The sequence below is a fragment of the Ranitomeya imitator genome, chromosome 1 (genome assembly GCF_032444005.1).
Source record: "Ranitomeya imitator isolate aRanImi1 chromosome 1, aRanImi1.pri, whole genome shotgun sequence".
In the NCBI taxonomy this organism is placed as follows: Eukaryota; Metazoa; Chordata; class Amphibia; order Anura; family Dendrobatidae; genus Ranitomeya; species Ranitomeya imitator.
In genome coordinates, this window is record NC_091282.1 from 713996235 (window position 1) to 714020435 (window position 24201).

General features: G+C 43.9%; 2 protein-coding genes across 3 annotated transcripts in view; one reads left to right on the top strand and one right to left on the bottom strand.

Moving 5' to 3' along the window:
• CHRM5 (cholinergic receptor muscarinic 5) overlaps positions 1 to 24201 on the bottom strand; it is a 294056-nt gene that overhangs the window by 11669 nt on the left and 258186 nt on the right. The window lies entirely within an intron of this gene.
• Positions 10324 to 24201, top strand: part of AVEN (apoptosis and caspase activation inhibitor) — a 751848-nt gene continuing 737970 nt past the window's right edge. The window contains exon 1 of the mRNA XM_069732415.1: positions 10324 to 10519. Within this exon, the coding sequence (XP_069588516.1) occupies positions 10382 to 10519 (138 nt within the window). The 5' untranslated portion in view covers positions 10324 to 10381. The remainder of the gene's footprint in view (positions 10520 to 24201) is intronic.

Below are 24201 nucleotides of genomic sequence, written 5' to 3' on the forward strand. Positions count from 1 at the left end.
CTTGTGTCTTCTGATTATTATTCAAGACTTTGTTAGTTTCTCTCCTCCTGTGCACATCGTGTAACTGGCTGTTATCCTTGCTGTCCTGCTGACTTCGCTGCATCCATCCTGGTGTTCTCAAGATTCCTCATGGTGTCTTGTCCTGCCAGCTGTACCATGCTCGGGGCCCATGTACCCACTTAGATCAGGGGCTTAGTGGGTCCACTTCACCAGGTGAGTCGTAAAAGCTTCCCATGTGCCTTCCAGATTGCTACATCAACACCCTGTGTCCTTGTGCCCACCTGTACCTGCAGCTTAGAAGATCCACCTCAACTGGTGAGCATAAACTCATCAACTGTGTAGTGACCACTACCGAGTACTATAGATCCACTTCTGTTCATTCACATAGGGGTGGATCTAAAGTACCAGGCTGCAGCTACTACACATTTGAAAGAGCTGTGTAGTTCAGCTCCACAACTATTAACATATGGCTGTTAAACGAGAATAGATTAACAGTGGAGGTGCCAGTTATCGATCTAATATTGATGACCTATCCATAGCAGAATAGTGGAGAAAATCTTTACTTACTATGAATATTGTGGTTTCTCACAATTAAAGCAAAACTGAAATAAATGAATTGGAGTATGTTGGCATACATGCAACGTGTAGGAGCAAGTTCACACTGGCCATTAAACACACAAAACCTAAGATAGGAACAAAATGAACATATACCCTGCTATAAGTAAGTAAAAAGTAATAGTGCATATAAATAACATAAGGTACTTAGTACACACTGAAGAATAAATGCCATCCCACCAGAGCCAATATGTACTCAATCTCGCAATTATATGCAGGGACCGTACCATTTTATGGAAACAGTTCTCGGAAATTCAAGGAAGTCGTATGTCAAAAAGCAAAGGGGCTAAAACGTCCCAGCAATCTAAAGGCAGTGCTGGTAACTATGAAACTACTGTGCATGAGTGGCATCAGGGATGAAATAGCATTACTGAATTTTGATGCAATGTCTAAACCGTATCATCACTCAGCCATACATTAAATAGGATTTTATATTTATACTACATTAACACCATCTGTATTTTTGAAAGTGATTTGCTACTCACAAAAGGGCGAAGACCACTACTGTTCTGGAAGATAATTAACCTGCATGCAGAACTTTTTATAAATTGTTTCAGAAAAGCCAATTGAAAAAGGATTTTAAATCACTTTTAAAAGCATTATGAAGTTGTAAAGCAAATTCACAGGAAGCTGCTTGGTTGCTCGCTAATCTATTTTGACTGGTAAACAAGCCCCCCCAAATCTGGTTAACCTGTTATTGTCATCTTTGATGTCCCTCAAAGACTTCCTTCACATCCTAATTCCTAATTCTTTTGACAGTTCAAAAGTGATGCGTTTATACTATTAAAAGGGGTTTCCTAACTAATTGATGACTACAGCGGTTATGTATTAGTGGATGGCTGAAGAGATTCATCTTTGCTGAGTCTATTGACAGTCAGAATTACATTTGTGCACATTTATGTACTATGCACTTAATTCCTGGATGCCTATGTTATTACTTTTATTATCAAGAATGGCAACATTATAAATTAATATGTTAGAAAGAAGTGGGAATAAGTAAAATTACATGAAAGGTTTGAAAATCGTAATGACGTAGAAGATGATTGCACAACATCATTTAGGGATTTACTACTAACCATATGAAGTTTTCAGTCCGTACTGATATATTTTAAGCTTTGCATTATGTTTTTTAAAATGAATATTTCAGATGTATTTCTGCAGGCTTTTTTCTTTTTTCCAAGCAATAAATACAGCTGAAACATTAATTTGAAAACAACATGTTATATTAAGTTGATCTGTAAGAAGCCATAGGGCTGGAGAAGCTCCTCGTAAGGTTAAGCTCCCACAATGAGTGTTTGGTGAATTTTTGACACTCCATGTTTTTGCTATGCAAAAAGTATGCTTACTGTCCCTGCAAAGTGAATGTGTCAGGCTCAGCAGGTGAGGTGGATCCTCTAAGCCTTAGATCCAGGTGAGCACAAGGACCTTTGATGTCGATGCAGCAATCAGGAAGACACGTGTGCACCGAGAACTTGGCAAACTCAGGAATCTCAAGAGCAGCAGGACGGATGAAGTGGAACCCAGCAGGGATGAATGCAAGCACAAATACTTTTTGGTGGAGAACACCAAACATAGGACTAGAGTTTCAATTCCAAGACACAGGTGGGTGTCTAAATGGGCCTTAAATACGTTTAGGGAGATGATGTAATTGATCAATTCTGAGCAAGCTGCAAAATCAGACGTGGAGCACAGCAGAGGGCAGTGGACCAAGGAAAAAGAAGCAGAGAGGGGCAAAACTGGTGTGTAACAGGATTTTTTCACTCAGCATAAATTGACCTATGGTTTCAAATCTGCATCATGTCAATTTCTATTGTAGTAAATATACGTTTTATTTGCAGATTTTTCCTATAGACTTTAATGAAACAAGGAAAATCTGCAGAAAAAAACCCATGTTATCCACACATGACTGTATCAATGCCATATATCAATACGTTTTACCAAAGCCACATACCAGGAGGTATTCAAAACAAAGCAGTTTTATCTAAAACATGACATACCAAAAAGAAGAAAAAAAGCTGCTAAAAAATGCAGTACAAATGGATGTAAAAAAAATGCAATAAAAAAACACTCAAAAACACAATAAAAAAACACCTAATAAGGGCAGAAAAGCATTAGTTTTTTTTAATAGTTCTTTATTTAAACATTTTAGTAAACAAAATTACACAACTGTGAAAAAGTAATGAGATGCAATGGAATAATGATAACGTGATGTCACAAGAGGCACCCTAAGGTTCTTAAAACATTTTGAGACAAGGGTGGAGACAAAATTGGAAGACAGACAACCATGACTACTAAACAAATATACAGAAAACAGAGTACTTACAGTAGAAAGGAGACCTAACCATATTCAGGATATATTAGGCTGTGTCAGAACAGAAAGGTAGTATCAAGAGAGATCAGTGTAGAGAACAGAAAACCTGGAGTCTGACATTGAAAAACTTCCTTAATTCGTTAGGCCAGATTTTCATCTCTCCCAGACTTTAAGAAATTGAGGATGTGTGAAGGATTCCCAGCTAGTGAGTTCCTCAAGACGTCAAATCATATTTATTTTTTTCACCCATTCTAAATGGGTTGGAGGAGCTTCCTGTTTCCAGTGCAGGAGGATTAAATGCTTGGCAGCTCCTAATAATATTGCTAATAGATCGTGTTTTTTGGGCTTAAACTGTACTGATGGGCAGGACAATAAAACTTGTTTTGGAGTTAAAGTATGATTTATCAGACCTATGTTTTTTTAGAGTCTCCTCTATCACCAACCAATGTGGCTTTGTTTTGGGGCAAAATCAAAGTACATGAGACAAGTCTCCTTTATGAGCTCTACATCTCCAACAGAGGTGCAAATCTGTTAGACCAAATTGGTGCAAGAGTTCATGGTCCTGTACCACAGGGCCAAAATTTTATATGAGTTTTTTTTTTAGCAATAAGGAACATCTGGAGAAACCATGAGAGTTAGATAGAATCAATTTCATCTTCAGATAACAAAATATTTAATTACTTTTCCCAGGAATATATGAAGCTTGGTTTATAGGGGGATTGAGGTGAGATCAGATGGTTAATAGATCTTTGAGATTCTTCTAGGGATGGGGTAAGAAAGCTTACTTAGAATATCAAGCCAGGTCCACTTACTAGTGGTGGAGAATTTTGACTTAAAAGTTGAAAAGACACGAGTTTTAGGATTTTGCTGTAAAAAATCAGAAGGACATACAGAAGACCCAATCGGCCAGGAATCTGGGGATTTTATTCACCACAAACTGACTGATGGTATAATATGGTAACTCTGACCATAGATTATAAGGGTCTGAATATTCAGGATCCAATAGGAAAGGGATAGCGGAGTTTGGGTTAAGTGTGCAAGTTTAGGGGACAGTTCCTTTTCTAAGGCTCACATAATGGCAAAAGTTGTAGAGGTAAGAGTTCGCCAATTTAAGCTATCTATTCAAATGAATTGCTTTATAATAAACCTGGATATCAGGGGGTCCGATGCCTCTTTTGTGTTTTGGATGGGATAGGATTTTATGCGCTAGCCTTGGTTTTCTTTTACTTCCACATGTATTGAGACAGTACCTGTTTAATTGAAGAAAAGCAGAAATGTGGGAGATTTATAGGTAGCATATTTAGATGGTACAAGATTTTGGGAATAATATATGATTTAGCAACATTCTTTCTACCTATGCAAGATAATAGAGGGTTGTCGTAACCTTTAAGGAGGGATCTTATTTTCTCTATCAGAGGCAGAAAATTCCTTTGGTACAAGAAATCAGGATTGTTAGTGATATGTATTCCCAAGTATTTTATGAAGTTATTGGGCCAGTTAAAGGAAGTTATTTTCTGCAAATAATGAATATCTGGCGCCGGCGTAGACATGTTGAGAGCTTCAGATTTTTCTAAATGAACTTTAAAATTGGATAGTATACCAAAATGGTCAAAAATATTCAAAAGTTTAGGGAAGGCTTTTTAGGTTTAGTTATCATAAGTGACAAGTCATCAGCAAAGATTGCTGCTAGATGTTAGAAAGGTTTTAGTTTTTAATAGTACAATTTGATATACATGCAAAGCTTTTTATTACATTTTTGGGGGAGCTGAGGTGACAGACAGATTGTAAATTTTGGCATTTCAAAAGTTTTTCTTTATGCTTTCACCATATAATTTTACGTTTTGATCAATCAGGCTTTTATGGAAAAAAAATTCTTATTTTTTTATTGCAAAAAAGATGATTTAAGTTTTCACATTTTAAATATTTTAACTACAGTTAGGTCCATATATATTTGGACAAAGACAACATTTTTCTAATTTTGGTTATAGACATTACCACAATGAATTTTAAACAAAACAATTCAGATGCAGTTGAAGATCAGACTTTCAGCTTTCATTTGAGGGCATCCACATTAAAATTGGATGAAGGGTTTAGGAGTTTCAGCTGCTTAACATGAGCCACCCTGTTTTTAAAGGGACCAAAAGTAATTGGACAATTGTCTCCAAGGCTATTTCATGGACATGTGTGGGCAATCCCTTCATTATGTCATGTCGAGGCAGAGGGACGCTGAGGAATTTCAAACAGCTGACTTTAGGTAAGGTTTACCATTTTACTGCGGCACATCCACATGTGTTCCACATCATCTTAGGTTTTTTTTTTTTAATATATCTATGCCTCATCTCATTCATCACCATGAAGCACATTAGTGTAGTCTTTATTGAGTATAATGGTTAGAGGCAGTTCTTTCTATATTCCCCATGTGGTGCTACTGTGCTTAGAGTCTTCACATGTGGAGCCTTTCTACACCTTGTCTATAGGTGAATATTTTGTGTCTGGCCAATTGGTAGGAGTTTCCCATGGCAGTTTAGTCCCTCTACAACGTTAGATCTAGCACCTTTTCTTACTGCATGTAATTTTAACCTGTTGTTAATAAAAGTTATTTTATATTAAACTACCACTCAGTTTGGGATTAACTTTACTTTAATCACCAAAACAATGTGATATATTTCATGGACATGTGTCGGCAATCCCTTTGTTATGTCATTCCCATTTAAGCAGATAAAAGGCCTGGAGTTGATTTGAGGTGTGCTGCTTGCATTTGAAAGGTTTTGCTGTGAAGTAAACATGCGGTCAAAGGAGCTCTCCATGCAGATGAAACAAGCCATCCTTAAGCTGCGAAAACAGAAAAAAAAATCCGAGAAATTGCTACAATATTAGGAGTGGCAAAATCTACAGTTTGGTACATCCTGAGAAAGAAAGCACTGGTGAACTCAGCAATGTAAAAAGACCTGGGCGCCCACAGAAGACAACAGTGGTGGATGATCGCAGAATAATCTCCATGGTGAAGAGAACCCCCTTCACAACAGCCAACCAAGTGAACAACACTCTCCAGGAGGTCGGCGTATCAATATCCAAATCTACCATAGAGAGAAGACTGCATGAAAGTAAATACAGAGGGTTCATTGCACGTTGCAAGCCACTCATAAGCATCAAGAATAAAAAGGCTAGACTGGACTTTGCTAAAAAACATCTAAAAAAGCCGCACAGTTCTGGAAGAACATTCTTTGGACAGATGAAACCAAGATCAACCTCTACCAGAATGATGGAAAGAGAAAAGTATGGCGAAGGCGTGGTACAGCTCATGATCTAAAGCACACCACATCATCTGTAAAACACGGCGGAGACAGGGTGATGGCTTGGGCATGCATGGCTGCCAGTGGCACTGGGTCACTAGTGTTTTTTTGATGATATGACACAGGACAGAAGCAGCCGAATGAATTCTGAGGTATTCAGAGCCGCCATACTGTGTGCTCAGATCCAGCCAAATGCAGCCAAACTGATTGGTCGTCGCTTCATACTACAGATGGACAGTGACCCAAAACATAAAGCCAAAGCAACCCAGGAGTTTATTAAAGCAAAGAAGTGGAATATTCTTGAATGGCCAAGTCAGTCACCTGATCTCAACCCAATTGAGCATGCATTTCACTTGTTAAAGACTAAACTTCAGACAGAAAGGCCCACAAACAAACAGCAACTGAAAACCACTGCAGTGAAGGCTTAGCAGAGCATCAAAAAGGAGGAAACACAGCGTCTGGTGATGTCCATGAGTTCAAGACTTCAGGCAGTCATTGCCAACAAAGGGTTTTCAACCAAGTACTAGAAATGAACATTTTATTTAAAATTATTGAATCTGTCTAATTACTTTTGGTCCCTTTAAAAACAGGGTTGCACATGTTAAGGAGCTGAAACTCCTAAACCCTTTATCCAATTTTAATGTGGATACCCTCAAATGAAAGCTGAAAATCTGAACTTCAACTGCATCTGAATTGTTTTGTTTAAAATTCATTGTGGTAATGTCTATAACCAAAATTAGAAAAATGTTGTCTCTGTCCAAATATATATGGACCTAACTGTATGTTACATCATTGCTATGATTCTTACATGGTCTACAGTCTGATGATGGCTGGTAACAAAAACTCCCAGTATCTCCTTACCATTGTTAAATACATATTGGGAATTGTAGGTTCATGTAAAACAATTGTAAATGCAGCTGACCTGACACTGCAATTGATTTCTGTACTAAGCTCGGTGCTATATACATGTACTGGCATTGTTTCTGGCATCACATTCATGTACTGACAGTGTTTCTGGTGCTGTATTCATGTACTGGCATTGTTTCTGGCATCACATTCATGTACTGACAGTGTTTCTGGTGCTGTATTCATGTACTGGCATTGTTTCTGGCATCACATTCATGTACTGACAGTGTTTCTGGTGCTGTATTCATGTACTGATGGTGTTTCTCGCGCTGAATTCAACTACTGTCGATATTTCTGGAGCAACATACATCATGTGCTGTCAGTGTTTCTAAGGCTGTATTCATGTACTTACGGTGTTTCTGGCTCTACATTCATGTACTGTCTGGGGATCTCATGCAGCATTCATGTACTGATGGTGTTTCTGGTACAGCATTCATGTACTAATGGTACTCCTCGTGCTGCACTCATTTGCTGACGGTGGTTCTAATCTTGTACACATGCAGCAATCCATAACATGCTTCATGGCTATATTAAAACCTAAAAATCCTCAAAACTAGTGCAGGGACTTGTATGCACAGGGCAGAGCTGTATAAAGACATTACTGTGAGCAGGCTGAGGACAGACATTGCAGGGACCTGTGTTCACAGAGCAGAGCTCTATAGGACATTACTGTGAGCAGGATGGGGACAGACACTGCAGGGACTTGTGTGAAAAGAGCAGAGCTGTATAGGACATTACTGTGAGCAGGCTGGGGACAGACACTGCAAAGACTTGTGTGCACAGAGCAGAGCTGTATAGGACATTACTGTGAGCAGGATGGGGACAGACACTGCAGGAACTTGTGTGCACAGAGCAGAGCTGTATAGGACATTACTGTGAGCAGGCTGGGGACAGACACTGCAGGGACTGGTGTGCACAGAGCAGAGTTGTATAGGACATTACTGTGAGCAGGATGGGTACAGACACTGCAGGGACTTGTGTGCACAGAGCAGAGCTGTATAGGACATTACTGTGAGCAGGCTGGGGACAGACACTGCAGGGACTTATGTGCACAGCCAGAGCAGAGCTGTATAGGACATTACTGTGAGCAGGCTGGGGACAGACAATGCAGGGACTGGTGTGCACAGAGGAGAGTTGTATAGGACATTACTGTGAGCAGGATGGGTACAGACACTGCAGGGACTTGTGTGCACAGAGCAGAGCTGTATAGGACATTACTGTGAGCGGGCTGGGGACAGACATTGCAGGGACTTGTGTGCACAGAGCAAAGCTGTATAGGACATTACTGTGAGCGGGCTGGGGACAGACATTGCAGGGACTTGTGTGCAGAGTAGAGCTGTAGAGGACATTACTGTGAGCAGGCTGGGGACAGACACTGCAGGGACTCATGTGCACAGAGCAGAGTTGTATAGGACATTACTGTGAGCAGGATGGGTACAGACACTGCAGTGACTTGTGTGCACAGAGCAGAGCTGTATAGGACATTACTGTGAGCAGGCTGAGGACAGACATTGCAGGGACTTGTGTGCACAGAGCAGAGTTGTATAGGACATTACTGTGAGCAGGATGGGTACAGACACTGCAGGGACTTGTGTGCACAGAGCAGAGCTGTATAGGACATTACTGTGAGCGGGCTGGGGACAGACATTGCAGGGACTTGTGTGCAGAGCAGAGCTGTAGAGGACATTACTGTGAGCAGGCTGGGGACAGACACTGCAGGGACTCGTGTGCACAGAGCAGAGTTGTATAGGACATTACTGTGAGCAGGATGGGTACAGACACTGCAGTGACTTGTGTGCACAGAGCAGAGCTGTAGAGGACATTACTGTGAGCAGGCTGGGGACAGACACTGCAGGGACTTATGTGCACAGCCAGAGCAGAGCTGTATAGGACATTACTGTGAGCAGGCTGGGGACAGACAATGCAGGGACTGGTGTGCACAGAGCAGAGTTGTATAGGACATTACTGTGAGCAGGATGGGTACAGACACTGCAGGGACTTGTGTGCACAGAGCAGAGCTGTAGAGGACATTACTGTGAGCAGGCTGGGGACAGACACTGCAGGGACTCGTGTGCACAGAGCAGAGTTGTATAGGACATTACTGTGAGCAGGATGGGTACAGACACTGCAGTGACTTGTGTGCACAGAGCAGAGCTGTATAGGACATTACTGTGAGCAGGCTGAGGACAGACATTGCAGGGACTTGTGTGCACAGAGCAGAGCTGTAGAGGACATTACTGTGAGCAGGCTGGGGACAGACATTGCAGGGACTTGTGTGCACAGAGCAGAGCTGTAGAGGACATTACTGTGAGCAGGCTGAGGACAGACATTGCAGGGACTTGTGTGCACAGAGCAGAGCTGTAGAGGACATTACTGTGAGCAGGCTGAGGACAGACATTGCTGGGACTTGTGTGCGCAGAGCAGAGCTGTAGAGGACAGTTCTGTGAGCACTCTGGGATCAGACACTGCAGGGACTTATGGGCACAGCCAGAGCAGAGCTGTATAGGAAATTACTGTGAGCAGGCTGGGGACAGACACTGCAGGGACTGGTGTGCACAGAGCAGAGTTGTAGAGGACATTACTGTGAGCAGAATGGGTACAGACATTGCAGGGACTTGTGTGCACAGAGCAGAGCTGTAGAGGACATTACTGTGAGCAGGCTGAGGACAGACATTGCAGGGACGTGTGTGCACAGAGCAGAGCTGTAGAGGACATTACTGTGAGCAGGCTGAGGACAGACATTGCAGGGACGTGTGTGCACAGAGCAGAGCTGTAGAGGACATTACTGTGAGCAGGCTGAGGACAGACATTGCAGGGACTTGTGTGCGCAGAGCAGAGCTGTAGAGGACATTACTGTGAGCAGGCTGAGGACAGACATTGCAGGGACGTGTGTGCACAGAGCAGAGCTGTAGAGGACATTACTGTGAGCAGGCTGAGGACAGACATTGCAGGGACTTGTGTGCACAGAGCAGAGCTGTAGAGGACATTACTGTGAGCAGGCTGAGGACAGACATTGCAGGGTCATATGGGCACAGCCAGAGCAGAGCTGTATAGGAAATTACTGTGAGCGGGCTGCGGACAGACATTGCAGGGACTTTTGTGCGCCAGGCAGAACAATACATAAAGCAGGAGCCTTGCGTTTGACTCACAACCCCTCTAGCATACTGGCCCCTCCCACCCACGTGACTGATCACATGTCTGTGACATAATCAAAGGTCCTTTAGTTGGTACGATTTGACATCTTTCGTGAGCAGAGATGGAGCGTGGCCGCGGTAAATCCCGGAGAGGTGGCGGTGGCCGCAGACCGTACAGAGGCCGCGGCTCTGGAGGAGACAGAGAGTATGTCCATAGAGGGCACAGGGACGTGCGGGGTCCACCGGAGCCGGAGAAGAAGGTGAGGACCTGAAGGGGAGGGGCTTGTGACTGTACCCAGCCGGCCGAGGAGGCGCGTGGCTAGAGCTCTGTAATCATGTCCCGAATGATACTGACTCTGAGGGGAGATCGGCACATATAGTGCGCGCTGTACTGGTGAGGAGGGCAGTGACAAGGGTCACTATATAGTATTATGTACAGCTACAGGCAAGCTCCCGCCAAACCTTGCAGGCACTGTCAGCACCACCTCAGATAGCACCACGCCACCTCACGCCAGAGCGCCTCCTCACCTGACCGTGCTACCTCACATAGCAAACCAACAGCCACACAGCAGACTGCCTCCTCGCAGCACCTCACACAGCAGACCGCCTCCTCGCAGCACCTCACACAGCAGACCGCCTCCTCGCAGCACCTCACACAGCAGACCGCCTCCTCGCAGCACCTCACACAGCAGACCGCCTCCTCGCAGCAACGCGCCAACTCACACTGCAGACCGCCTCCGCGCAGCACCTCACACTACAGACCGCCTCCTCGCAGCACCTCACACTGCAGACCGCCTCCTCGCAGCACCTCACACTGCAGACCGCCTCCTCGCAGCACCTCACACAGCAGACCGCCTCCTCGCAGCACCTCACACAGGTGAGGCCGGCCGGCGCTCACAGTCAGTGCGGGAAGCTCGCGGCCGGCGCGCCGCTCACAGTCAGTGCGGGAAGCTCGCAGCACCTCACACAGCAGACCGCCTCCTCGCAGCACCTCACACAGCAGACTGCCTCCTCGCAGCACCTCACACAGCAGACTGCCTCCTCGCAGCACCTCACACAGCAGACTGCCTCCTCGCAGCACCGTGCTACGTCACGCTACACTGTACTACTTCAGACAACACTGTCGCCACACCACCTCGCACAACACCGCCTCGCAGCACCGTGCCTCCCCATAGACTACAGGGCAAGTACTGTGCCTCCTCATGGACAATAGTGCCAGTATTATACACCTCATAAACCATAATTCTGACAACATTGCACCACATATACTGTAACGCTAGCAGCACACCTTCGCTTAAAGGGAATCTGTCACCAGGCTTTTGCTATATCATCTGAGATCAGCATAATGAAGGAAAAGAGACCCTGATACCAGCGATGTGTCACTTCATTTACTGTGTGCAACAATTGTGGCACAATCAGAATTTAATCTGCTGTAGATGTAGCAGAGTTCAGAAAGCTAATCCTGCCCACTCCCCTGATTAGCAGCTTTCTGTGTACATTTTATGTTGATAGCTAAAAATCAGTGCTAGGGGCGTAGCTGAACCAGGAAGCACACGGGCAGCTAGTTCGGCAGTGATAATCTCCTGCTGAGAAAACTCATTGTATTGAAGCAGCAGACAGCTTAACGATATCGTTGCTTTTTGTGACGTAGCAACGGTATAGTTACCGAAATCGTTATGCGTGACAGCGACCAACGATCAGGCCCCTGCTGGGAGATCGTTGGTCGCTGGGGAATGATCAGAACTTTATTTTGGTCGCTGATCTCCCGCTGACATCGCTGAATCGGCGTGTGTGACACCGATCCAGCGATGTCTTCACTGGTAACCAGGGTAAATATCGGGTTACTAAGCGCAGGGCCGCGCTTAGCAACCCAATGTTTACGCTGGTTACCATTGTAAATGTAAAAAAAAAAACACTACATACTTACATTCCGGTGTCTGGTCACGTCCCTCGCCTTCAGCTTCCCGCACTGACTGTGAGCGCCGGCTGGCCGTAAAGCAGAGCACAGCGGTGACGTCACCGCTCTGCTTTACGGCCGGCCGGCGCGCCGCTCACAGTCAGTGCGGGAAGCTGAAGGCGAGGGACGTGACCAGACACAGGAATGTAAGTATGTAGTGTTTTTTTTTTTACATTTACAATGGTAACCAGGGTAAACATCGGGTTACTAAGCGCGGCCCTGCGCTTAGTAACCCGATGTTTACCCTGGTTAACCGCGGACTTCGGCATCCTTGGTCGCTGGAGAGCTGTCTGTGTGACAGCTCTCCAGCGACCAAACAGCGACGCTGCAGCGATCGGCATCGTTGTCTATATCGCTGCAGCGTCGCTTAATGTGACGGTACCTTAAGTGACACATCCGTGAAATAAATGTCTGAGCCCTACTTCATGCTGCCCTCAGATTACATAGCAAAAACTGCTGACAGGTTCTCTTTAAATCAAAGTAATGTTAGCGTGCCACCTCTTCAACTATTCTGGCCATAGAGAATGTTTACATAAACTATAGTGCCGGCAGAGCGCCTCCTCGTTCACTATAGTGCCGACAGAGCGCCTCCTCGTTCACTATAGTGCCAGCAGAGCGCCTCCTCGTTCACTATAGTGCCGGCAGAGCGCCTCCTCGTTCACTATAGTGCCGGCAGAGCGCCTCCTCGTTCACTATAGTGCCGGCAGAGCACCTCCTCGTTCACTATAGTGCCGGCAGAGCGCCTCCTCGTTCACTATAGTGCCGGCAGAGCGTCTCCTCGTTCACTATAGTGCCGGCAGAGCGTCTCCTCGTTCACTATAGTGCCGGCAGAGCGTCTCCTCGTTCACTATAGTGCCGGCAGAGCGTCTCCTCGTTCACTATAGTGCCGGCAGAGCGCCTCCTCGTTCACTATAGTGCCGGCAGAGCGCCTCCTCGTTCACTATAGTGCCGCCCCCCCCCCAAAAAAAAAAAAAAAAAAAGATTTTTCATATCTTTTCTCCAGCAAACGATGCTGGAGAGAAGAAATGAATGGGGCTTCAGCACCAGATGCAGGGGACAGCGCTTAACTGTAGCGCTGTCTCCTGCACGGTTCGTGTGGTCCTCAGTCGGCACACGGCTGCCGCACGTGTGCCACACTGATGTTCAACGTAAGCACACGGACACACGGACACAGATAATTCTGGTACCGATTTTTCCGGTACCGGAATTATCTGGACGTGTGAGACTGGCCTAAATCTTCTAGCTGTAAGGGGTCTGTCTCATCATCAAGCAATATATTTTGCACTTGCTCAACATGAAGGGCATTGGACAAGTCAAATATTCTCCTCACCATTTCATAAGAAAAGCTGAAACAAGAGAGAGAATATGTGTTAGGGCACAATGTGCCTGAGAAGCGCACTCTTATTTCTAACAAAACCTTCTATGACAAATCCACAAATTTAGCACTAGCTATTCATAAAACAAGCTAAAAAAACAATTGGGATGAATAAAACAGCAAATTCTAATCGTCAAAGGTGTGACGCATTCAGGGGCAATGAGCCTGAGAAGCCAAAACACTGATATCTGATCTTCTGCACCTCTGCAGCACAAGAGGCTTCTCAGGTTTCACACAGCCTTTAAAGTTATGAAGGTACTGGGAGGATGGTGTTTCCCAGACAAACCACTGAAAATAGAGAAATGAAACTAAAGGTACCGTCACACTAGACGATATCGCTAGCGATCCGTGATGTTGCAGCGTCCTGGCTAGCGATATCGTCCAGTGTGACAGGCAGCAGCGATCAGGCCCCTGCTGTGATATCGCTGGTCGGGGAAGAAAGTCCAGAACTTGTTTCGTCGCTGGATCTCCCGCTGACATCGCTGAATCGGCGTGTGTGACACCGATTCAGCGATGTCTTCGCTGGTAACCAGGGTAAACATCGGGTTACTAAGCGCAGGGCCGCGCTTAGTAACCCGATGTTTACCCTGGTTACCATCATTAAAGTAAAAAAAACAACCACTACATACTTACCTACCGCTGTCTGTCCCCGGCGCTGTGCTTCTCTGCTCTGACTGTGAGCACAGCGACCGGAAAGCAGAGCGGTGACGTCACCGCTCTGCTTTCCGGCTGCCCGGCGCTCACAGCCAGTGCAGAGAAGCACAGCGCCGGGGACAGACACAGTAGGTAAGTATGTAGTGGTTGTTTTTTTTACTTTAACGATGGTAACCAGGGTAAACATCGGGTTACTAAGCGCGGCCCTGCGCTTAGTAACGCGATGTTTACCCTGGTTACCAGGGACCTCGGGATCGTTGGTCGCTGGAGAGCTGTCTGTGTGACAGCTCTCCAGCGACCAAACAGCGACGCTGCAGCCATCCGGATCATTGTCGGTATCGCTGCAGCGTCGCTTAGTGTGACGGTACCTTAAGTGAGCTGCGTCTGTCAGATCAGTTGCCCCTGACGGAGGGTTAAAGAGGGCCCTATATGTCTGAAACCCCCACCAAACAAAACCCCATTTTGAGATGTAAAACAAAGTAAACTGGAAAAAAATGAGAATGTTCACAAGGGGTAATAGGAGCAAATGGACCTCACAGTTTGTAACATAAATTTCTACCAAACACAGCAGTTCCCAATAATACGTGGTTATAGCGTACTGTTTGGGAACACTGCCTGGCTCAGGAAAGGAAGGAGTGCCATTTGGCTTTTGAGGCACAGATTTTTTTTTTTTTTTTTTAATATTTTGTTGGATAGTCCCTACTGTGTCAGGACAGCAGAAATCGCCAAGAAGTGAGCACTTTCTGCAAATTACCCTGAGGAAGTTCATTTACAAAGTATAGTGATTATTTTGACCCCCCACTGGTGTTTTTCAGAAATTTGTGTGTAGTGGATGTTGCAGAGTGAAAATTACAAATGTGCCATTTTAGCGCTCAATATATTGTGCTAGGCTTCTGGAGATTTGGAACCCTTAAAAATGTCACATTTCTCAATATGACATCGGTGGGGTCCCAAACCCCTACTGCTTAGGCTGCTTTCACACCTATGTTGTTTTGTATCCGTCACAATGCATCGTTTTGAAAAAATCGCATCCTGCAAATTTGCCCCCAAATGGCCACACGTTGCGTCCGTCGTGCACTGGTTGCGTCGGATTTTGGCGGCCCGTCGTCTGGAAAAAACGTTCAAGGGAACGTTTTTCTGTGCGTTGCATCCTGTTTTTCTGTCTGTGCATGCCTGGCAGGAAATCTCAATGTCTCTTTCCTGCCCGGGACTGCAGACGGAAATGTGAAAGCACACACTTCCGTCGGTACGTCGTTTGTGACGGGCGACCTCCGACGGAAATGTGAAAGTAGCCTTAACTGAAGACTGCTGCAGCCGTGACCATAACTAAGGCCACTTTCACACCTCCGTCTTTTTCCGACCGTCACAATGCGTCGTTTTGTGGAAAAAATGCATCCTGCAAAGTTGCCCGCATGATGCGTTTTTTTAGCACATAGACTTGTATTACCAAAGCATCGCGACGTATGGACACATGTTCCATATGTCGTGCACTGGATGCATCGGTATTTGGTGGATCGTCGTAGCAAAAAAACGTTCAAGGGAACGTTTTTTCGTACGTCGTGTCCTGCATTTTAAACTGCGCATGCCCGGCCGTAACTCCACCCCCTCCTCCCTGGGAGTTTACTATGGGCAGCGGACGTGTTGAAACACTGCGTCCGCTGCCCACGTGCAAAAAATTGCCAATGTCCGTCGTGCCGACGCTTATAGACGGCCGCGTACCGACTGAGGTGTGAAAGGAGCCTAAGGCCTCTTTCACAGTTCTGTCTTTGTAGTCCTGTTGAGATCCGTCGTTTTTGGAGAAAACGGGATCCTGCAAAAAAATTTGCATTTTCTCATAGACTTGTATTAGCGACGTATTGCCACACGTTTCGTCCGTCGTGCACTGGATCCTGCGGAATTTGACGGCCCGTCTTTTCCAAAAAACGTTCCATAGAACGTTTTTTGCCTGCAGTGGAAAAACGTTCCCCGACGCCTCCTGCAGCATACGTCGTTCCACAGAATGGGAGCCTATGGACACAGGAAACACTGCGCACACTGGGGAAAAGTCTCTGTTTCTCTCTGTGTCTCTCTTTCGTCATTTCACTGCACTATGACGCACAGCCAAGGACGGAAGTGTGAAAGAGGCCTAAGTGATGTATGGGCACAACACAGCTAAAGTTTAGCGCTGTCCCCTGCATCTGGTGCTGAAGCCGCGATTCATATCTTCCCTGCAGCAGCGTTTGCTGTAGAGAAGATATGAATAATGTAGAGAGCCTATTTTCCATAAATGGATGGCAGGTCTGAGTGGGGGGTTGCTTTTTTTATTATGATGAGTTGAATTTTTTATTGATACTATTTTGGGCTACATGACATATTATTATTATTATTATTATTATTATTATTATTATTATTATTAATCACTTCTTATTCAAATATTTAGGAGACAGAATGAGAAATTAACCCCTCTGTGACCTTAGACGTACTATCCCGTCGAGGTGCCCTGGGCTTATCTGACCCTGGACGGGATAGTACGTCATAGCCGATCGGCCGCGCTCACGGGGGGAGCGCGGCCGATCGCGGCTGGGTGTCAGCTGCTTATCGCAGCTGACATCCGGCACTATGTGCCAGGAGCGGTCACGGACCGCCCCCGGCACATTAACCCCTGGCACACCGCGATTAAACATGATCGCGATGTGCCGGCGGTGCAGGGAAGCATCGCGCAGGGAGGGGGCTCCCTGCGGGCTTCCCTGAGACCCCCGGAGCAACGCGATGTGATCGCGTTGCTGCGAGGGTCTCACCTCCCTCCCTGCTTCCTCCAGCCCCGGATCCAAGATGGCTGCGGATCCGGGTCCTGCAGGGAGGGAGGTGGCTTCACAGAGCCTGCTCAGAGCAGGCACTGTGAAGGCTGCAGCGCTGCATGTCAGATCAGTGATCTGACAGAGTGCTGTGCAAACTGTCAGATCACTGATCTGTGATGTCCCCCCCGGGACAAAGTAAAAAAGTAAAAAAAAAAAATTTTCCAAATGTGTAAAAAAAAATTTAAAAAAATATTCCAAAATAATGAAAAAAAAAAAAATATATTATTCCCATAAATACATTTCTTCATCTAAATAAAAAAAAACCCAATAAAAGTACACATATTTAGTATCGCCGCGTCCGTAACGACCCGACCTATAAATCTGTCCCACTAGTTAACCCCTTCAGTAAACACCGTAAGAAAAAAAAAAAAAAAACCGAGGCAAAAAACAACGCTTTATTATCATACCGCCGAACAAAAAGTGGAATAACACGCGATCAAAAGGACAGATATAAATAACCATGGTACCGCTGAAAGCGTCATATTGTCCCGCAAAAAACGAGCTGCCATACAGCATCATCAGCAAAAAAATAAAAAAGTAATAGTCCTGAGAATAAAGCGATGCAAAAATAATTATTTTTTCTGTAAAATAGTTTTTATCGTATAAAAGCGCCAAACCATAAAAAAATGATATAAATGAGGTATCGCTGTAATCGTACTGACCCGAAGAATAAAACTGATTTATCAATTTTACCAAACGCGGAACGGTATAAACGCCTCCCCCAATAGAAATTCATGAATAGCTGGCTTTTGGTCATTCTTCCTCACAAAAATCGGAATAAAAAGCGATCAAAAAATGTCACGTGCCCGAAAATGTTTTCAGTAAAAACGTCAACTCGTCCCGCAAAAAACAAGACCTCACATGACTCTGTGGACCAAAATATGGAAAAATTATAGCTCTCAAAATGTGGTATTGCAAAAAATATTTTTTGCAATAAAAAGCGTCTTTCAGTGTGTGACGGCTGCCAATCATAAAAATCCGCTAAAAAACTCGCTATAAAAGTAAATCAAACCCCCCTTCATCACCCCCTTAGTTAGGGAAAAATAAAAAAAATGTATTTATTTCCATTTTCCCATTAGGGCTAGGGCTAGGGTTAGGGCTAGGGTTAGGGCTAGGATTAGGGCTAGGGTTAGGGCTAGGGTTAGGGTTAGGGTTGGGGCTACAGTTAGGGTTGGGGCTAAAGTTAGGGTTAGGGTTTAGATTACATTTACGGTTGGGAATAGGGTTGGGATTAGGGTTAGGGGTGTGTCAGGGTTAGAGGTGTGGTTAGGGTTACCGTTAGAATTAGGGTTAGGGGTGTGTTTAGATTAGGGTTTCAGTTATAATTGGGGGGTTTCCACTGTTTCGGCACATCAGGGGCTCTCCAAACACGACATGGCGTCCGATCTCAATTCCAGCCAATTCTGCGTTGAAAAAGTAAAACAGTGCTCCTTCCCTTCCGAGCTCTCCCGTGTGCCCAAACAGGGGTTTACCCTCACATATGGGGTATCAGCGTACTCAGGACAAATTGGACAACAACTTTTGTGGACCAATTTCTCCTGTTACCCTTGGGAAAATACAAAACTGGGGGCTAAAAATAATTTTTGTGGGAAAACAAAAAGATTTTTTATTTTCACGGCTCTGCGTTATAAACTGTAGTGAAATACTTGGGGGTTCAAAGCTCTCACAACACATCAAGAGGAGTTCCTTAGGGGGTCTACTTTCCAAAATGGTGTCACTTGTGGGGGGTTTCTACTGTTTAGGTACATTAGGGGCTCTGCAAACGCAATGTGACGCCTGCAGACCATTCCATCTAAGTCTGCATTCCAAATGGCGCTCCTTCCCTTCCGAGCCCTCCCATGCGCCCAAACGGTGGTTCCCCCTCACATATGGGGTATCAGCGTACTCAGGACAAATTGGACAACAACTTTTGGGGTCCAATTTCTCCTGTTACTCTAGGGAAAATACAAAACTGGGGGCTAAAAAATAATTTTTGTGGGAAAAAAATTTTGTTTTATTTTTATGGCTCTGCATTATAAACTTCTGTGAAGCCCTTGGTGGGTCAAAGTGCTCACCACACATCCAGATAAGTTCCTTAGGGGGTCTACTTTCCAAAATGGTGTCACTTGTGGGGGGTTTCAATGTTTAGGCACATCAGTGGCTCTCCAAACGCAACATGGCGTCCCATCTCAATTCCTGTCAATTTTGCATTGCAAAGTCAAACGGCGCTCCTTCCCTTCCGAGCTCTCCCATGCGCCCAAACAGTGGTTTACTGCCACATATGGGGTATCAGCGTACTCAGGACAAATTGGACAACAACTTTTGAGGTCCAATTTCTTCTCTTACCCTTGGAAAAATAAAAAATTGGGGGCAAAAATATAATTTTTGTGAAAAAATATGATTTTTTATTTTTACGGTTCTGCATTATAAACTTCTGTGAAGCACTTGGTGGGTCAAAGTGCTCACCACACCTCTAGATAAGTTCCTTAGGGGGTCTACTTTCCAAAATGGTGTCACTTGTGGGGGGTTTCAATGTTTAGGCACATCAGTGGCTCTCCAAACGCAACATGGCGTCCCATCTCAATTCCTGTCAATTTTGCATTGAAAAGTCAAATGGCGCTCCTTCCCTTCCGAGCTCTCCCATGCGCCCAAACAGTGGTTTACTGCCACATATGGGGTATCAGCGTACTCAGGACAAATTGGACAACAACTTTTGGGGTCCATTTTCTCCTGTTACCCTTGGTAAAATAAAACAAATTGGAGCTGAAGTAAATTTTTTGTGTAAAAAAGTTAAATGTTCATTTTTATTTAAACATTCCAAAAATTCCTATTAAACACCTGAAGGGTTAATAAACTTCTTGAATGTGGTTTTGAGCACCTTGAGGGGTGCAGTTTTTAGAATGGTGTCACACTTGGGCATTTTCTATCATATAGACCCCTCAAAATGACTTCAAATGAGACGTGGTCCCTAAAAAAAAATGGTGTTGTAGAAATGAGAAATTGCTGGTCAACTTTTAACCCTTAACTCCCTAACAAACAAAAAAAATTTGGTTCCAAAATTATGCTGATGTAAAGGAGACATGTGGGAAATGTTACTTATTAAGTATTTTGTGTGACATATCTCTGTGATTTAATTGCATAAAAATTCAAAGTTTGAAAATTGCGAAATTTTCAAAATTTTCGCCAAATTTCCGTTTTTTTCACAAATAAACGCAGGTACTATCAAAGAAATTTTATCACTATCATGAAGTACAATATGTCACGAGAAAACAATGTCAGAATCACCAGGATCCGTTGAAGCGTTTCGGAGTTATAACCTCATAAAGGGACAGTGGTCAGAATTGTAAAAATTGGCCTGGTTATTGACGTGCAAACCACCCTTGGGGGTAAAGGGGTTAAACTTCAGGAATTGTCTTTATTTTTTTCTTGCAGCATTTTACACTGTTCACTTTGTGGTAAAAGTGATAAGACGTCTTTATACTTTGGGTCAGTAAAAAAATACCGCAACACCAGGGTTTTATAGATCTTTTATTTTCAATACTACCTTGAACATGTAATTATAATTTCATTTTCTATTTTTGCACACTAAGGGCTCATGAAATAGTGCTGTTGAGATGAACGTTTTTTTTCTCTCAGTCCAACAATCTGTCAGAATAAAATCACAGCATGCACTACTTTCTTCTCAGTGTTTCATGAGGCTCACCCATTCAAGTCTATGGGTGCATAAAAACTGCAGCATGTTATTTGTTTCAAAGTTTTTACTACAAATTTTGCCCATTGAGATCAAAATAGCTTTGCTTGGAAAAAAAAAAATGAAAACAAAAAGGATTGTAATTTTACACTGCAGTTTTCCGGTCATAGCTTGCTTGTTTTTCATGAAAGGAAAAAATGCATAAAAACTGATTTGTGTGAACATACCTTATCACACCTGTCACCTTTTACGCTGACACGAGGCCTGTTACTCTGCTTATGCCAGCACCTAACAGATCATCATACCTGGCATACCTGGAGGTCGTTGCTGCAGGGGTGCCAATGAATCAAAAACGGAAACCGTGACATGTAAAGGGTTAAACTGCCACAATCGGTCCTTGCAGATCACAGCTAATGGAGCAAGGTGTCGGTTATAAAATACAGCTGCCAGTTCTAATGGCTCTGCCTCTTCTTCTGATCCAGCTCCATCATCACATGTATGGCGCTTTGTGTGAACTTCTTGCCCTCTTCGCCATGCATATACATAGAAGATATCAGAATTGGAGATAAAGCTATAGGCTATATGCGCACATTGCGGATTTTGCTGCGGGTCCGCAGCGGATTTGATGTTGCGGATCTGCAGCTGTTTTCCATGCGTTGTACAGTACAATGGAAACGTATGGGAAAAAAAATCCACAGTGCACATGCTGCGGAAAAAAACGAGCAGAAATGCAGCGTTGTTTTTTACGCATCATGTCAATTCTTTGTGCGGATTACACAGCGGTTTACACCTGCTCCTCAATAGGAATCCACAGGTGGAATCCGCAGAAAGAACGCACAAAAACCGTGGTAAATCCACAGGTAATCCGCAGCGCGGTTTACCTTCAGATTTTGCAAAAACAGTGCAGAAAAATCCGCACACCAATCCGCAACGTGTGCACATACCCTTAAGCTTGACTAATTTGTGCTGTAAAGCCAGCGATTAAGCTTACAGTTCTATCTCTGAGCCACTAGATGTCACTGTTGCCCAATTTTTTTGTTGGCTTACTCATGTGACATAATTGCAAATTTGGACCAGAGAACAAACCTGAAAATCACTGGAAATGGCACAATAGCAGGTGATCAAATTGCTATTAATCTTCGTGGTTTTAGAAATTGTAATATATGTATAGCTTGTGAACATCCCTATACAATCATAAAGTGATTATATGACACCGGAGTCTGATCTGCGCTGATAGGACATTAATGGCATAGATTGCTTAATGATCGAAGAATGTACAATGTGAGGACAAAAGTATTTGGACACATATCTAAATCATTGAATTCAGGTATTTAATTCAGTCCCATTGCTCTCAGTGTATAACATCCAGCCCCTCCCCCTGCCTTCTGCCTTTACGAATATTTGTGAAAAAATGGCTGGTGTTGCAGAGCTCAGTGATACCAACGTGGTTCTGTTAAAGGAGTCACTGGTGTAACAAGTAAGTTTTACATTTCTTCCATCACCTGTGAGTTATTTTATTGAGAAATGGAAGGAACTGCAGCAACTTAGTCCTGAATTGGAGACCACATAATGATACAGAGCGGGGTCACCGAGTGCTGAGGAGCAGAGGGCAGAAAAGTTGCCAACGCTCTGGTGACTTAATAACTGCAGAGTCAAGTCTTTCTGGTATTATCCCCTTTATGATCTTTACCGCATATTTACGTCAAAGGTCGTGATTTGGGATTGCATGCCACCCGCATATGATGACTGATTTGATTAGTAGAATCAAATAATGTAGAATGTAGAATGTAAGCCCGCAAGGGCAGGGTCCTCGCCCCTCTGTATCAGTCCGTCATTGTTAGTTTGTTTACTGTATGTGATATTTGTAACTTGTATGTAACCCCTTCTCATGTACAGCACCATGGAATCAATGGTGCTATATAAATAAATAATAATAATAATTATCATGTGCCTTTATCATCTGCGGGTGGAGCGATGCGCTGTCCACAACTGTTAATGTTAGCCAGGTAAATCCCGCTATAATTTACTGACAGCGGGATTTAACATGCTCCGGCAAGAAGCACGTCATGCATCCAGTCCATCAGTGTCCTGTCACGTGATCGCATGGTGCCAATGGGTTGTCATGACATACGGGGGTCTGCTGGTGACCCCTGTGCTTGTCATTATGATCCTCCTGTGAACGCTGGCCCATGACTGACATTCATAGATCATAATGTTTACTGTACAAAGCACTGCCATGTGTAACACAGGCGATCAGATTATCACAGTTTCAGATCTCCTAAGGGGACTACTAAAGTCAGAAAAAACTGAGACATTTTTTAAAAATATGAGAAAAATAAAGATCACCCCCTTCTTGCTCCATTAAAAATAAAGCAAAAAATACACATATTTGGTATCCCTGCATTCAGAAATGTCCAATCTATCAAAATATGAAATAAATTAATCCTATCGATTAACAGCGTAATGAGAAAAAAAATTCAAATGCTAGAATTATGATATTTTTTTTTCGGCCACTGCAACATTAAAATAAGGAGTGGATCAATGCATCGTATCTACCCCAAAATACTATCAATAAAAACATCAGCTCAGGGTGCAAAAAATAAGCCATCACACAGCCCCATATAACAAAAAATGTAATCGCTGCGGGTCTTGGAAAATAGCAACATAATGAGAAAAAAATCTTTTCTTTCAAATTTCCAATTTTTTTTTTCACCACTTAAATAAGAAAAAACCTATACATGTTTGGTATCTGCATACTCTTACTAAGGGCTCTTCAGCCCTTTTTGACATGCTGACGTCCATGTGCTGCAAAACATCGTGCACACTGATGAAACGATGATATCCCTGTGTCATAGTGTGACACGTACAGTGGTATTGTTCGCTCTGTTATCTGGAGGTGAGTGCTGAAGACAGCTCACATCATTGCCCCGTGCTCGCACAGCGATCAGCGCAAGTAGGAGACAATGTTGAGAGTTGTGTTCAACTGATGATAGCAATAGCAGGCGGCAACTGATGGGGAGTATTAATCAGCTGGCACCTGCGCAATAAATACATTTTTTTTTAAAAATTGACGTGGGTTCCCCTGTATTTTTGATAACCAGCCAGCTTGATAACCCTCAGCAGGCAGATTCAACAAAGCTGGTTATCAGGAATACAGGGGTCTCCACTCCGTTTTTTAAAATTATTTAAATAACTAATTAAAAAAAGAGGCCAACCAGCCAAGCTAAAGCAGGCAGCTGGGGGCTGGTATTCTCAGGCATGAATAGAAAAAATAGCAGCCATCCCAGAATAGAAGCATCTATCTATTACTAATCCTATAGTTATATGGTAAATAAACACACAGCCAGAATAAAGTCCTTAAATTGTAATAAAACAAAACACACGTTTCCATTTTAATTTAAATATAACAAATACAGTTCTACTCACCTATCGCTCACTCTGCTGAAGCC